General features: G+C 37.3%; 1 protein-coding gene across 1 annotated transcript in view; it reads right to left on the bottom strand.

Annotated features, from left to right (window-relative positions):
* Window positions 1-18,124, bottom strand: part of Rrp6 (exosome component Rrp6) — a 260,374-nt gene that overhangs the window by 47,393 nt on the left and 194,857 nt on the right. Inside the window, exons 17-18 of the mRNA XM_090383738.1 lie at window positions 14,821-14,910; window positions 4,269-4,448 (exon numbers count right to left, since the gene is read on the bottom strand). Of these exons, the coding sequence (XP_090239864.1) occupies window positions 4,269-4,448; window positions 14,821-14,910 (270 nt within the window). The remainder of the gene's footprint in view (window positions 1-4,268; window positions 4,449-14,820; window positions 14,911-18,124) is intronic.

Raw genomic sequence — 18,124 nt, 5'->3', positions numbered from 1 at the left:
TTTCTAAGAGGAATTTTATCCAAATACGGATCCGTTACCGGGAAAATACGCCCACTCTCTGCAGCAACCACGAAACTGGAATTTTCGCATATAAAAAGCTTCCGCAGGCAAGCATTTATGCACTTTGCCAACAATGACACAGCAAACAACATCCCAAAACTTATCAATGCCAATCTAAACAGAATCAGTTACACCTTCTATACCTCCATTTCCTCACAATGTTTCTTCTGCCACGAAGAGGGCCAACATCAGAAAAAACTGCCCGCATATCTCTAACTCTTATGAAAGTGTCAGGCCAGATGCACAATGCGAGCTGACTGTTGGAGACAATGGGGATGCTGAAGAAACTGTCAAACAGTCTGAGATGCTTCCCACACCAAACTCTTCAGAAAAAGAAAATTCAAAGACCATAGAAGACCGACCAACCGAAACAAGAGGTTTTTCTCGGAATCAACCCCCAAGTCCAAAGTCCATGTCCAAAGTCCATGTCAAAGACCATGTCAAAACAGAAGAAGTCAACACACACGGCGGCAAGAAAAGAGCAAACCACTAACAAAAACAACAGGAGCAACGAAAATAAATACAGAACACCACAGAAGACAAACGGTCAGATCTCAAATAAGTCCATCATACCACCAAGTATGGAAGTAAATAAGCAGCTACAAACCACTCACGACCCAAATGAAGAAGAACCCGCATTTCTGGGAACTGAAGAAGGGACTAACTGTGACTCTCACAATTCAATTGCTTCAGAGGACGAGGAAAGCGATTTTCCCTACACTAAATGTCCTTTAACTGTGAAAAAACTACGCTCCTTTCTACAGGAAGTACGCGGCTCCCCACAGAAGCTGGTGACAGCTCTGAAGTTCACCTCTAATATACCCGACTTGATCTCACAACTTACAGATCTGTGTTCCAAACTAAAAGGAAAAAAGGACAGGGCAGATGTGAATAAATCCAAGCACCTGTACTACTTGATTAACGGGCTCAAACAGCAATACCACCAATCAGGATGTTAACTGCCCCAAAACCCTTACCTAATGCTGACACTTAGGATGCTATCACTTAATGCAAGAGGATGCACCCCTGCATCACACAATAAGCTGGCCCTTCACCAGGTCCAACGATGTCATGCCGACCTATAAGAAACAAATATTAAAACAGACACAAGGCCATCCTTGAAATGGGCAGATTGGCCATATGTATTCCATCATTCTCCTACACAACATCATGGAGCAGGAGTGAGTGTCTGCCTTCATCATAAGTCTGCCTGTAAGCTCAATGTGATAGCAGAGATCGCTGGCCATGCAATTTACGCCCACCTGGATACACCCCAGAAGGAAACCCTGCACCTTTTTAACATCTACATGCCACAGTAGGACAGACTTGCTATTCAAATAACCAACTTCATACAAAGCCATCTCTCTACTATAGATCAGGAACACATCATTCTTGCTGGTGAGTTCAACTGCACTCTTGACCCAGAAATGGACAGAGCACGATGCACTGAGCATCGCATAACGTTAATCAGCAACCTGCAAGCCTTGATAAACAACAATGAACTGGTCGACATATTTAGACACCAGCATTCAGAAGAAAAGTCCTACACCTGGAGATCAGCAAATACAGCATCTGAAAGACTACCTTATCAAGCCTGACTGGACAGATACTAGATCCCAAAACACATCATCCCCCTGGCCAGAAGCAGCACACATTTGCCATCTTATATCTCAGATCACTCCATTATCAAATTACACTCTCCTTCTCAACCTATCACTTCAAAAGTGGAGGTGCTTATTGGATGTTCAACAATATCCTTCTTCAAGACAAGGAATACATCTCTAAGCTACAAGACCTGATATCCAATCTTGTCCAATCCAAAGACAGATTGGAGCCCATGAACACATGGGCTCCAATGAATGGACTAACACCGAACTGGAGAATATCATGAGAAAGACAAGGACAATGATGACCAAGAGCTGCCAACACCACCCAAAATTTGCCGTGGAGAGATTGACAATTGCCCAGAAAGGAGGAAGGGGCCTGGATAGACCTCACTGAGCAACAGAAGACAGTGATAGTTAACCTGAAGGATTACTTCCAGAAACACACAGCAGCAGCACTCCACCAGGCCACAAGGAAGACAAACAAGCAGTATACCCCACTCAACCTCAGCGAGGAGTCTCCCCCAATCAGGAGGCACAAACGAAGCTAGAAAGATGGGCAGAGACGACACTTCATGGCAGACACTACAATGATCTCCATCAAGATCACATAGATAAAACTGCTTCCAATGCATGGCTCACAAGTGGGATGCTCTTCTCTGAGACTGAAGGATTCATGCTCGCCATCCAAGACCAGGTCAACACCAGGAACTATAGAAAATACATCGGGGTGTCCAATGACACATGTCGATGATGCCACCTGGCCTCAGAAATGATCCAACACATCATCGCGAGATGCAAGGTAATCACCCAGACTGAGAACACTCATAGATGCAACCAAGATAACACATCAGAAGCTAGCAAGGAAATACAGTTGATTGAAGAAAGTGTAATGTACTATAAGTATGAACCCCACCCAGGCAGTACTAGAGACCCCAATCCACAAGTTGTACTGGGACTGCGCCATAATAACGGATAGGACAATTCTGCACAACAGACTGGACATAGCCCTTGTGGAGAAGATGGAAAAGGCTACCTATCTGATTGACATAGCGGTACCCAACACTGGCAACCTGCAGAAAACCCATGGGGAAAAAATCAGGAAGTACGCGAACCTAAGACAGGAGATCAAAGTGATGTGGCATATGCAACAAGTAACGACCATCCCGATGATCGTGTATAGGTCTCCCAGCAAACACCTACAAGGAACTCCAGAAAGTCACAATCCTGAACACCTGTAGGACAGTCAGAGCGTTCCTCGACCAACAGTAACACCAGACATAACAACAACCACCCTGTGTACTTGGAACAATAAAGTAATAAACCAATCAGGTAGAAATAATATAATAATAATATTAAGGTTCAACAATTGGAACATTCAAAAGGGAAATGGAAAGTGGAGCATAGTTTATGGAGCCAAGGAGGAAAAAGTGATTAATCGACAAAGTAAGTCGATTGAAACTAGGGATTGTTTGAAAATTATTGCAAAAAAGTTCTGGATGGCAAATTGAGAAAATCCAAGAGATAAGGTATACCCTGAAGATAAAAAACTGTTAAAAACAGAAAATTATTGTAGGAAATTCTGGTAGTTAAATTCTTAGAAAATCCAAAAGAAAAAATTTGTAAGGTGTTGTACAGGAGATATCAAAAGGTAACAGAATTAAAAACTGCAGAACATATTAGATGAAAAAATATCAAAATCAGATTTCCCAAAATAAATTTGACAAATTTATTTTGGGAAAAGGAGCTTTCTGAAAGGGACAACAGATAGAGTAAGCTGTCAAAGGAGGAAAAAGGTGTTAAATCCACAGCAAAAATGGATAAAAAGAGGGCTGGAGACTATTTAAAATGACACTGAATCAGCACTTTATGATGTATCATCTGATACTGGAATAGAATTCTATTCAAGTGAGGCAGATTCTGAATCATATTCAAATGCATCTATTAATGTTAGAATGCTATAAAACAACAGATGTCGGCATTATTTTGAGTTTGATTCTTCACAGATGAAATACATTTACAAAAAAGTACTATCTACTTTTTCCAGCACTCCAAGGCATAAATAAAGGACCCATGCAAATATAAGTGGAAGAGAACATGTTAACATTGAAAAATGCAAGGTTCTGCATATGGGAAGCAGAATAACATACAGAACTCAGTGGGGTACTACATACATGTAGTACCACACTGAGGGTAGTGGAATATAAAAAAGACCCAGGCTAATTGTGCCATCAGACATGAAATTCTCTGAGCAGTGTAGCCAGTTTGCTAGAAGAGCTCATGGGATTTTGTCAATGATATATAAGGATTTATCAAGTAGGGATAGGGAGGTGATCATACCATTGTATAAGACAATGATTAGGGTGCATCCTGAGGAAGGATGGTTTCAGGACAGATGTGTGGAAATATGCCTTCAGCCAGTTGATAGTTTATTGCTGGAACAAACTTCCATCTGATGTATGGAAGAGAGTAGCTCAGATAATTTTAAAGAATTAGCAGACAAATTCTTAGACAGTATGGAGGGGAGATCATTCTTGCATCATTTGTCATTACTAATACTAACATAAAATTTTATGACATATGGGGAAAAAATTTATATATTACCTTTTGACGTACAGGTTTCTTCTCTTCTGAAATTACTGCAATGCTATCATTTTCTGTAGCAAAACTCGTATTTTCTACACCTATATCATCACTGTTGAGGCACAACGATTTTTCAGAATCATCAGCTGGGAGGGGGCTAGTTTCAACTGAATTAGCCAGTTTCTTGAAATGATTATATATCTTAGGTTTAAAAAAAAAAAAAAGTTAACAAGTTAAATATATTTTAACAATGGCCAAATTATCTGAAATTATTAAAGAATGTTTTATGGAGAAAAGTAATAAATATCACAGTTTCAGCTTCTTAAAAAATATATATAAACTGTATATGCATAAAACACAAAAAAAAAAAAAAAAATTGGTATAAATTTTTTTTCAAAGCTAGTCTTACTTCAAGATAAGCCACCTGTTTATCTGACACAAAAATGCAAGCAGTTTCTGTTCTAGATTTATGATATTACACATATCCTAAAAACATAGGCTTTTGAATATGAAAAGGGAAACTTAAGGAAATCATAGTAAAAAAATAATCACAAAAATTAGAATACTCTCATTCCATGAGGTACTGAAACAAAAATTTGTAGAGATACATTTCATCATTACCAATAAGTATATAAAAAGAAAAACCAGAATTATAATATGATTTCATGTTCTCCAGCTATCCAAGGAACAGGCTTTAAAAACAATAAACTAATGTTAAGGCCAGCAACAACCCTAAAAAGTTGTTTGTTTGTTGTTTGTTTTTAGGAGAATTAGCAACTAAGGCCATATTGCTCCAGGATATGCGATGGTCATTCCCTGACCTTTCCGCACCCTCCATATTTGGTGATGACGAGCTCGAACCCCGGTCTAATCAAGAAGCGTGTGCTATGCACTGCTGCTCCTTCCCACCTGGCTACGGAGGAGCCCTAAAAAGTTGTACTTTCAGAGTGCCACCAATGAACATGAATGTGACTGTTGAAGGTGATGACTCTACCAGCACCATAACTACTCCTCTTTGTGAAACAATAGCATTATGGCATCCTCAAACTAAACAATGATTGAAATATAACTTCAGAAAAGAGTATAAGGTGTGGGCAAAAAGTTCGATGAATGACGTCATAAGTTAAAATTGAGTTTACAAATTTTTTGCTTTCCTCCTCTTCAAAGTCCCTTTGACAGCTCTATGTGAAATCATTCCATTTTGCCACAATTGGAAGCATTTGCTGATTTTAGTGTTTTTGATGTACACGATCAAACTTCCCCAAAAAACTGAAATATGTCCTTTTCAACAAAGTTTTGATAATTTAAAATAGAAAGGAGGTTCTGAGCAGTCTGTTTTTTCATCAGAATTGCCTCACTGACAATATACTGATTCACACTCTGTTTAGCGAGATAATTTCTCAAGGAAAAATGGATCAATCAGATGGAACATCCTCCCATTTTACCGACTTGGGTCCAGCTGACCTCTAATCCCAAGTATCCAAATTCCACTGAAAAGGACACATCTTTGGAAGAAGTCCAGCAAGTCAAAGACACTTAAATTGAGGTCATCAATAAATGAGCTCAAGAAATGCACTCAAATCATGGCAGATAATGACAATGAACTGCCTACAGGAACTTCTTAAACCTTTCCATGAGCATGTATGTAGATCTATATTTTATTTAAGGTAATTAATTAAGCAATTTGTCCATTTATGTATAAACTGTTTTTAAATTTGTCCAGTATGTGCTGCCATCTCTTATCTGTTTCCAATTAATAGCAAATACACTGTTAACAGATGGCAGCACAATAACAGCTCCGAATGTCAGAGAAGGAAACTGCACCTTTTTGGATATTGCTGTCTGAATTTTTTTTTTTTTTTTTCTTCTTCTTCAAAATACAAAACTGAGTTAAGTGGAACTCAAACAGATGTAGAGGAAAATAATTTTGAAAATATTACAAATTAAACTTGCACTGGATATTTTTTAAACTATAATTTATGGTTAAAAAAGGTAACTTATGGTTAAATACAAGTAATTTTTCTGATATTTAATAAAAAATTTCCAGTTTGACTTTTGACTGTCTTACCCTAATGCTGGGCAATAAAGTCAAAATAAGAAGCAATTAATATTTAAAAGCATTTATGAACAAAGTTTTATTCTTTTACAAAACTTCAAACTTTCATTGAAAAACTCAATAGAGCCCACCCCTATTGAAAACTGACCATAGGGAATCCACATATGTTTAAGCAACTCACTCATGAAAGGATTAAAGGGTTCAAAAGCAATGGCGCTTGGATAATTTGAAATACTGATTATTTTGAATTACATATTTTCCACCTGAACATCCTCCATATAATGTAAAGATTAGTAAGAAATTTATCTTTAATTCGAAGTTTGGCATTATATTGCTAAATGACCTGAAGATGGCATTTAAATTAGGAATTTGCTGTGCTGTATATATTATTTGCCTAATTAAGATTTTTTGCCAGAATAAACTGAGATTCAACTTTACTACTAGAGAGCATTTGTGACTGTGTCCTAACAGTATCCTCCAGAGTTCAATGTGTTACTTGCAAACATGTTCACACATGTTATGTTCATAAGCCTAACACTTGTTAAAAAAAAGCTGGTGATTAACAAAGCAGAAAAAGGAATAAAGAGGAAGTCAGACATTGCTAAGGAATACAGAATTCTTAGCATTAGCATTAGTAGAGGCATATGATGCAAGAAAGCAAGCTTATGCAGCATTAGCCAGAAAAAAAAAAAAAAAAAAAAACCACTTCCACTTCACCCCTCCGTTCATTCGAAATACCTGTCCAGCTGAGCCTTAAATTTATTTAGGCTATCAACTTCCACGACAAGGGATGGAAGTCTGTTCCACCAACCAACTGCCCGCTGGCTAAAGGCAAATTTCCGCATGTCTATCCTACACCTGTCTTTCCTCAATTTGAATTTATGCCCTCTCAGGTGATTATTCTGAGCAAGAGGAAGAATCCCGTCAGTGAGCATGCTCAAACCATTCAAGGCTATATACACCTCTATCAGATCACCTCGCTGGTGCCTAGTCTCTAGACACTGTAATTTGCAAAACTTAAGCCTTTCTTCATAAGAGTACCCCCTTTGTTCCATTCACTAATCTTGTTGCCCTTCTCTGTACTCGTTCCAGCAGTTCTACATCTTTCTTGAAATGAGGCCTCCAGACCTGTATACAGTACTCAAGGTGTGGCCTGACCATTGCCTTATACAAGGGAATAATCACCTCATTATCCCTGCTAGAAATATTCCTGTATATCATTGACAAGACACTATGAGCTACTCTTGCAGCCCGTCTGCACTGCTCAGAGAACTTCATATCTGCCTGCACAATTACCCCCAGGTCCTTTTCATTCTCTACCACTGTCAGTGTAGTACCACAGAGTTGATAGGTTGCTGTTTCCCATATGTAGTACTTTACATTTGTCAATGTTAAACTTCATTTGCCACCTCTCAGCCCATTTGCTCAACCTTTCCAGATCCTGTTGCAGCAGCATAGTGTCAGCAGTGTCCTTAACAACCCCGTCAACCTTTGTATCATCTGCAAACTTGGACATTAAACTTGATATACCATCATCAATATTATTTATAAATACAGAAAACAATAATGGACCCAACACTGAACCCTGAGGGACTCTACTAATAACATTAATCCACGAGGAGCAGTGTCCATTGATTACCACTCTCTGTCTTCTCCCCCTCATCCACCCCTTTATCCATAGCAGCAATTTCCCTCCAATGCCACACTGCTCCAATTTGTGCAGCAGTATCAAAAGCCTTTCTAAGATCCAAGTATATAATATCAAAGTTATTCCCTGCATCCAGTTCTTTTGTGACTGCATCATAGTATCCAATCAAATTGGTCAGGCAAGACTTTCCCTTAACAAAACCATGCTGTGTCCGAGCTATAACTGAAGTCTTGTCTAGATGATACTGCAGTGCTTCTTTAACCAGTGCCTCCATTAATTTTCCTGGAACAGAAGTTAAACTCACAGGTCTATAATTACTTGCGTCAGCCTTTGAGCCTTTGATCCTCCTTTGTGAATTGGGGTCACACATGCACATCTCCAGTCTGTGGGTATCTTCCCCTGAGTCCAAGGAAGCTCTCATAATTATGGCTAAGGGTTTGCTTACTTCCTCTGCTGCCTCCTTTAATATAACTGGATAGATCCCATCCACCCCAGGTGCCTTTCTTGTGTTTATCTTCAACAAATTCTCCTCCACTTTACTCTCAGTTATTACAAGATTCTCTAGCTTACTGCCAGAGTTGAATACACCTCTGGCATTCCCCTCGCTGAATAACTCCTCACGTGTGAATGTCGATGCAAAATATTCATTTAGTTTGTTAGCTACCTGAGCAGGATCATCAACAGTTGACCCATCGATATCAAGTGGCCCAATCTGATTTATCCCCTTCCTTCTAGAGTTTACATAAGTAAAGAACTCTTTGCTGTTTTTCTTTGCATCCCTTGCCAAAGATTTCTCGTAGTCTGCCTTTGCCTTCCTAACCTCCTTTGTAACTTGGTTACAGATCAACTTGTATCTATCATAGGCTTCTGTGTCATGTGTTAATTTACATGTATCCCATGCATTTTTCTTCTCTGTCATATGTCTCATTAGTTCATCTGACATCCATTGAGGCCTAAACCTTGAACAATATTTCTTAGTTGGTATGTAAAGCCTAGTAGTTTCCAAGATAAGTTCTTTGAATGCTTCCCATTTTGAATTTGCTGTTGGTAACATCTTCAGTTGATCCCACTGTATAGAATTTAAATACAGGCGGGCCTCGATTAACGCGATTAATTCGTCCCGCGAGCGCATCGCGCAAAACGGAAATGCATTAATCGAATATAATAACCAATAGGAAAAATTATAATTGGTCCTTGACCTGAAATGTCCATAAAGAATTTTAAAAAATACCTTTTAAATAACTTTTTAACTGTATATAATGTAAAAGATAATGAAAATAATTATGGAATTAAATGTTTATTGCATAAAACAGTGGTTCTTAAACTGTGCGCTGTGGAATATTTTAAATTTTGGAAGGAAACACAGCAATACTCGACATCTGTCGGTCACCGTCCGAACTAATAGCTCGAGGTAGTTCACAGTTTCAGCATTTCTTATTAAGTTGTTTGGACCTAACTACTAAACAAAACTGTTAGGTATTTCTTTCGGTCTGGGTGCGCCATGAAAAAATTACTGAGACATTAAAGGCGCCGTGAACCGAGAAACTTTGGGAACCTCTGACATAAATTACACAATGAAGAAATTACTGTTGCGGAAATATATGAACGGTGTTGACGTTCTCTTTTCATCAATCAATTTCCGATAGCCGACAACAATCGTCTATGGGCCCTGGCGAAATAAATATCGCAGAGAACATCAAACCTTTTGTTTGAGGTTCTATGCGATAAGAAAGATTTCATCTAATTCTTTTACCGTTATCTCCTTCACGGTAACATTTTCATCTGGCTCATTTAAAAATTTGAATTTTTAAATGCAAGTCTGCATTGACTTTATTAGCAGGAGACAAACACGTCTTCTTCCGATGGTTGATGGAACACACCGAGGCGGGCAGCAGGTAAACTTTTATTTATTGACCGTACGACTCGCGGTAAGCTTAACGAGTGATTCAAATCTTTTTCAACTATCGCATAAAAAAAAAAAAAAAGATCGCATTAACTGGAAATTTGCATCGTGTAAAGTGAAAAATGGTATCATTTTTCAAATAGCGTTAACTGAATATCGCGTTATGCGAGGCCTAGCTGTACTGTCTCAGACCATTGTAGTCGCCTTTACGAAAGCAAAAACCCTTCCCTTTACCCCTGATGGTAGTTACCTCTTTGAGTAAATCCCACTTCAGCACACTGTGATCACTGCCACCTAGTGGTTCCTTTATCTGCAGATTCTTAATGCATGAAGAATCACTACTGATAATCAAATCAAGAGTATTACTCCCTCTAGTTATCTCCCGAACATGCTGATGTAGAAAACAATCATCCAATAAATCCACAAAAGCCTTGCTAGTGTGCGAGTGACCAACCCACAAATTCCAGTCAATATCTGGGAAATTAAAATCCCCCATTATAAGACTCTCTGATGTTCTGGCCCACTCTATTTCCCTGTACAGTTTCTTATTATACTCATCAGAGTCATTAGGCCTATAGCACACTCCTACTCTCAATTTTGATCTCCCAATGCTTTCACCTCTGCCAGTGGCTACTGTTAATCTATTAATCTTTGTATCCGCCCAAACTAGCAGTTTTCCGACCCACCTAACACTGCCTCGATAGCATCAGCAAATATTCTTGCACCCTTTCTATTTCTTTCTTTCTTTAAGTGTATCCCATTCCTGTCTTGCTAACACACTATTCACAAATCTCAAGAATAAAAAAGCATGGAATCAGAGAATCCATATTCACAAGTGGGAGGGGATTTCCCTCAAGTTTATGAGTGCATATTAAAGTGGGCTACTGATAAGCAAAAAAGCGGAGGATTTTTCTGAAAAGTTACAGCAGAGTTATTTTAAAGCAAGCTGGGCTAGCAGAAATTAAAGGAAGGAAGGAATAACATTCTGTTTAAGCAAGCATAAGGCGATAGTGATTCAGTGTATGAAGAAGCAGTAAGTAATTAAACCAAGTCTTCCATATCAACTAATGAACCACGAAATAATTCTGATGTTGATCAAACAGTTTTTTTTTAGTGCATGGTGGACAAAACATTTTCATTTAAAGGTGACTGTTGCAGTAACTGTAAAAATAGTAAAGAAAAAGTAGCAATTCTGGTTGGAGCAGCTATGGATGGCTCAGAGAAACTGCCACTGTTAATGATTGGAAAATTGGCAAAACCTATATGCTAAAAAAAAAAGTTAAAAGCCTGCCATTATAGTATATGAGTTTATACAAAAAGAGCCTGGATGACAAGTGAGCTCCTTAAAGGTTGGCTTTGTTTAATTATATAAAACATTCTCTATTGAAAACAAAAAAAAAAATTCTACTCTTTCTTGACAACTGTAAGAGGGGAGTTTGAAAAGTTTATGGCCTGAGTATGAAGGGTTTATATGAGGAATCTAGATATGTGTTACTTTTCAACATAATCCCTTTAGAGCCAATTTATAGCTTTAAAGCCAATCCCTTTTTTCACCAATGCTGTTATGCACTGATTCCAGCTGCAAAGAAAGCTTTTTCTCTTGGGTCCAGGAATGCATCTACTTCAGCAATGATGTCACTGTTGGTGGGAAAATGGATGCCAGGTAGGTATTTTTCCAAATTATGAAACAGGTGAACGTCTGTTGGTGCTAGATGTAGTGAATATGGGGAATGGTCCAATATTTCTAAGCTGCACTGATGCACTGTAGCTGGCAATGAACAGACTTGTGAGTGGGCACATTTTCCCAGTTAGACAAGGCTTCTTTGGTGAGTTTTCCTTTGCATTTGTCTTCGAATTTTTTTCATGCAAATGGATCTCAAGGTCTATGTAATATGCCCCTGTGACTGTCTGGCCATTCTGAAGGTGAAGCATCACAAAAAACTGATGCCATTGCCTTGCCAGCAGAAGGAACGGAATTTACTTTCTTTGGAGGGGAGAAGAGCCGTGTTTCTACTGTCTGGACTACTCTTTTGCTCTGGCTGAAAATAATGGACCTATGTTGCATCTACGGTCACAAAACTTGGAAGGAAATTTGCTGGATCTGCTTGAAAAGCAATACAAATGTTCACTTGATGACAACTCATGTGCATTTTTGATCCGCTCTCAACAACTTTGGGATGCATTCTACCGACTCCTTCATTATGACAACCTCTGCTGACAGTGTGCATGGTCTGACAGATCATGCACACTGTCAACAACTTCTGGAATGATGAATGTTGCAGGTCTTTCACAGTGTGGACCATGACCAATGCAGAGCTGATCATGTTGGGATTGAGCAACTACCACAAGATTGCCAGAGTGGAGTTGGCTTGCTGATTTCGGTTAGCCTGCAGTAGACTCAACGCATTTCTACACATTTCTACCCTATTTGTTACATGGTTAAGGCATGTGGTCAATCTCTTCTTCAATTATTATGATGAATTATGTATTCTGAGATTATGACAATGTATTCAAAATTCTGACAATGTGTAAAATGAGGAATAATGGTATCTCCTCTTGAAGGGTTGTTTTTTGACTTCTTGGGTTGAAAAAAGTCATTTCCAGAGTTGTTTGTCTTGAGCTCAATGGCTATAAAGACAGAAACACATTGTTATCCATCTTTCCTCCTTTCAGATCTGGGAGAGTGGATTTCTTCTCTCAGGTTATCAGCCTCACCAGGGAGGCAGTAGCAGTGCTGCTTGAGTGACCAAGCAGTATAAGAGTTAGTATAAAGAGAAGTTAGTATAAGAGTTAGTCTAAAGGAAAAAAGCCTTCACAACTTAACAAGAACTGTTGCAGTGGGAAAACTGCTCTAAAAATCGCCCAGAGAATCACTTGATCACTATAATGCTTGGTACTTGGGGGGGGGGCCTCCTGGTTAGTACAACTAATTAAAAATTTAAAATTTTTCTAGCTTCCCAAATGTGGACAGATTTTTAACACAACAGTTTCAAAAGCAACTTTTACAGCTTTCAAGGGTAATTAAATTCATACACCTGTCTGCTGTGGCACAACCATCTTTGAAACTACAAGTATTTGAGTGAAGAAAGGCATGAAACTTGCTATGAAGTTTTAAATTACGTGGTTGTTTATAGTTCAAAGTTGCTTGTTTTTTCTCTCCACTAATGAAATAGACATTTACAGTCCCACATGAGCTGTTTTTGAATGATCTGTTATTGGATAAATAAAGATGAAGACATGACACAATATATTCATTACAGATATCTACTATTTCATGAAGTGAAATACACGTTTCAAATTTGAAATAAAATTTGAAAAACTTTTGAGATATGAGTATATACACTTGGGTTCCCATCAAACATATATAAGTTCTAGTTATTTATATTCTCTACCATCATGCTGACAATATTTATTATGTGGCAATGAATATCATTAGGCAAAATGAAAGCACACTACACAATTGTTAAGTGTTATTTGTATATATTTCCTTGAAGTAAATTCAGTAAGTTTACAACTGTCTGCCTTCAAAGCTATTTCTTTTCCAAACAATAGATATATCCACTGCCTTGCAACCTTCATAATGTGTCTGAACAATTGTTTCAATTCCAAAAATGGGTAAATAACATAAATTTCAAGCATTGTGTCTTGCATTTACATGTGGAAATCAGCAGCCTTGCTCAGAGAAACTAATATAATTTTCTCTTTTTGAATATATCAACATAACTATCCTAGCTTTAGTAAAGCATACATGCTTATATGTCTATTTTACGTATTTTAACTACATGGAAAATAGGCATACAAATTAATTAAGGTTACTTTCCTTACCTCATACAAAAAGTCATGCAGAAATTCATATAACTGCAAAGAAATTATTTTCCCAAGCAATTAAACTAGTTTAAAATTAAGCACTTTACTTCAACTACTTTATCTATAAAATCAGTCTTTTTTTTTTTTTTTTTCTTGTTCACTTTTTATTCTAGCGACAAGCAGTGTCAAGTGTGGGACAACGATATATTAAGCGGTGTGTGTCAGACAGGTTACAACTACTCACCACTGGAAATTGAAAAAAAATTTAGTCGTACAACAAAATACATAAGAAAAGCTAATATACTGCGAGCACAATAATCTGTCTTCATGCTTAATGAAAATATAATAATAATTAACAACACTAGTCTGTAGATTAATGTAACCTTATTTTTACAATATATTTTTAAATTTTTTTTAAAAAGAATTTGTACACATAATATGGAAGAATATATGCACCTGCACACATTTGAAGCATGCTTAATGGTCTTTTCATATGGAAAATGAATGAGACCATATTTTGTCTAAAATGAGTTTCTTTTAATTTTCAGCATAATTAATATTTCTTTTTGAAGGAAAGGTGTAAAAAAACAAAACAATTTTAAGCAATTAATTTTTCATTAAAAAACAAAATGTTAGATATAATAATTATTGCAATATATTCAGAAAACATGAAATATTGTATTCTCTAAGCAGAATTCAAAAGAGGTACTGGTGGATCAAAGGAGAAATACTGCTAGCTCACAGCCCCCTTCCTCCCAAAGGTACTGCAAATTTGGTTTGAATCACACTGTAAACAAATGAGTTACAAACAGGTGATGCTTAACGCAAACTATATTTGGTTTTGACTAGACTAAAACAAGAGTCAACTGAAAGTAGACAAAAAAGTCTTAACATTTTCTTAAAAAAAAAAAAAAAACCCAACCCTATTTGTTACATGGTTAAGGCATGTGGTCAATCTCTTCTTCAATTATTATGATGAATTATGTATTCTGAGATTCTGACAATGAATTCAAATGTTTCATTAACATCAGTTGCATCATGGTAAAAAATCTAATTTCAACATATTCAATCTTACATTATAAACAATAGCAAAAATTCTACATTCATAGACTTGTTACTTTGGTTATTACACTTATTAAGCAATACAAATTCTACTTACCCTTTTTACTCGAGAACTATCAGAGTTGGAATCCATTTCATCATCTTTTTCTAATTTTATGGCTTCCTCAAATGACTCCACTAATTTATACTACAAAAGCCAACACATTACAGCATTAAATTTGTATATGGAAACAGAAGCTGAAGATTTTACACACACACACACACACACACACACACACACACACACACACACACACACACACACACACACACACACACACACACAGAAACAGCAGCAGATGCTACACATATAAAAAAGGGATGTTTATTGTTTACTCTTATTTTTTATTATGTTTATTATTTTTTATTCAAATTATGTATTCAAAACTCCATAGCCATTTTTTCAAATTTAGGCAGCCTTAATTCCATAACTAGCAGTGCATGACAGCCAATGCACCATATCTATATTTTGCATCACCTTGTAAATTGATTAAAAAAAAAAAAAAAAAAGAGAATGTTTCACGTATTCTTATACAGTAAACCCCCGCTATTCGCGGTATCTGTATTCGTGGTCGCTGATTTAATATAAAATGAAACCAAAAAAAATGTGAATTTTAAAGCGCCGTGAACATTTTCCGCCATAAAAAAACATGGGCATGGCTAAAATTATCTTTCCTGGTTAAAACAGCGCTGGGTGGGGGTAGAGGGGTAACAAAATCGCGAGCGCGGATGTTTCTCGATAATCCTTGTTCAGTATGTGTTATGCGCTTGTCATGGAAGGTTTCGTTGTTTGCTTTTAATTTATATGCTTATAAATTGAATAAATTTATCAATTTATAAATTGATATGCTTACAAAAGTGATAAATCTACCGTTTTGCAGTGTAAAACAGATTTTTTTCGAGTGTGTTAACGGAAGAAAGTGACTTTATTGTGGACAAGTTCTTTCTAACCCAGACAAAAATATGGCTACGAATAACAAGGGAAATGTGAAAAGATCAAAGAAGGTGATGACGTATGATTGCAACATTAGCGAATAAAATTGAGTTATTAGACAAAATTTCTAATGGTGAAAGCGTCTCCTCAGTGGCAAAACATTATAAAATCACTGAGTCAACGGTACGATCAATCCAAAAATTGGAAGAAAAAAATCCACCGTAGTGTCCGTGAAAATGCGCTAATTGCTTCAAAAATTTGCTCTGTAACTCGTGATGTTAAATCAGAAAAAAAGGGAAAAAGCTTTAAATCTGTGGATAGAAGACCGAACTCAAAATAAAATTCTGTTAAGTTCACTCATCATTCGTGAAAAGACAAAACTCCTTTATCAACACTAGCGAAACTTGTGATAGCACTGGTGGGATAAGTTTTTTAGCTAGCAAAGGCGCTGGATTGAAAGATTTGTTTGAAATTTCTAATAAATATTACATTTAATATTAAATTGTTTCTTATTTTCATTTCGATGCCATACGCTTGCATTTCACTATGTACTGTCTATGTACATAGTCATATTATGAAGGTACATATAATACATACATAGACAAAATTTTAGACTAGTTTTTCTTATATATTTCATACTTTGGAACGGAACCCCTTTATTACTATGGGAGCCATAATTCAGTATTCGCGTTTTTGGTATTCGCGGTATTTCTCAGGAACGTAACCCCCGCGAATAGCGGGATTTATTGTATTTTACGAAATTATCTTGCTATCTATTTCTCAATAAAACAGGTGATTGTTTCTTGATTAGTATGATTGCAACAACACATGTATTTGTATTGCTACAATCCGCATTTTCATTACATTCCATTATTAGGTGCCTAGATGTTTTCCCTCGATAATTTTGAGTAGTGAAAGAGACTGAATGCCACACTGCTATAGCCTTCGTGTGCAGCGTTATCATCTTGCACTTGCATGCCATCAAGTATGTAAATAAGACAAAACGAAGGATCAGCAATTTGCAGCAACAGATCATTATGATCACGAACGGAGCACTGAGTTCGACATCATCAAAATCACAAGAAAACTATCCATCGGCATGCTCATCAGTGTCAAGATCACGAGTCAAGAAGCCGCGGTGGTAGTTTACATTCCCACTGTTTGCTGAACAAGCGACAGAGAGTGAAGTCCAACAAAGAGAACCTTCTAGAGGATTTGTGCGATATATGGAAGAAGAACTGGTTTGACAAATACGAGAAGAGACCACACCACTTGGATCATGTTACTCTATCATGCTTTGTCACATGATAGAGCTAATGAGCATGCAGCACTAAAGAGATCTGCAAGAAACGACAGTATCCATGAATAATATGCTATTGAAACTATGACTTGACTCAGGATCTCAATGAGTACAAGCCTGAGATGGCAACACTGCACATTACATTTCGCAAAGAGAAAACAGATATTGTTAGAGATGACATATGTCAAGATCTACGACAACAATGAAGAGCTCATACTAGAATAGCATAAATTGTAGTATGAATTGGACTTGGACATTCGCAAAACAATTGAAATATGCAAGATGATGTGCCAAGACAATGACGAACCATGCAGTAATGACCTGCATAGCATTGTAACATGACTGCGAGAAGAAGACCATTTTTTGAAACTTTTATAATCATCCAAACAGCGAGATGAATGAGGATTTAAAGCTCGTCACACTCAACCAACTTGGTGCAATTGCAAAGAAATGCAAAATCTTGATGACCAACTAGGACTACTGCAACTTAATGAGAATGGCTGATGACAAGCAAAAGATTCTACTCGTGCATGTAATTTGGAGTCTTATCTCCCAATCACGAACTGATTCAGACATTTTTGACCAGCCCAGTTGGTAGTGGAAAAACGTTTATGATTCGCCTCAATGGAAATATACAACCGCTTCAGTAATACAGACGGGCACTGTAATGTCCACATTACATGTGGACATTACAACTGGTAAGGCTGCTGTAGCGATAGACAGAACTACTGTGCACACTGCCCTCAAGATATCCATTTTGAGAAATCTGCCTCTGTCGGTTAAGTTGCACAACAACACAGATTGCTGTTTAAGTATGTCAAAGCGCTAATAATTGATGAAGTCAGTATATGATTGGTGCCAAGCTAATATCGCAAATGGATGCGAGGTAAAAACAGATAATGGAAGTGTCGAACCGAGCTTGGTGGGCAGGACATGTTCCTAATCAGGGAATTATGTCAGCTACCTCTGGTTCGAGTGACCCCGGTCTATGAACAGATAAAGCAGCGTATCGCCAGCCCCACTCTCTGGCACAGCCTCAACTACTATGAACTCAATGAAGTTATGAGCCAAACGAATGTCATGTTCTCATCTGTGTTAACTAAAATTGGTAACAGAGCTAAATTAGAT

This window comes from Mastigoproctus giganteus, chromosome 10 (assembly GCF_048544385.1).
Source record: "Mastigoproctus giganteus isolate SK-2022 chromosome 10, ASM4854438v1, whole genome shotgun sequence".
NCBI classification, from domain to species: domain Eukaryota; kingdom Metazoa; phylum Arthropoda; class Arachnida; order Uropygi; family Thelyphonidae; genus Mastigoproctus; species Mastigoproctus giganteus.
This window is presented reverse-complemented; position numbering and strand designations above follow the sequence as displayed.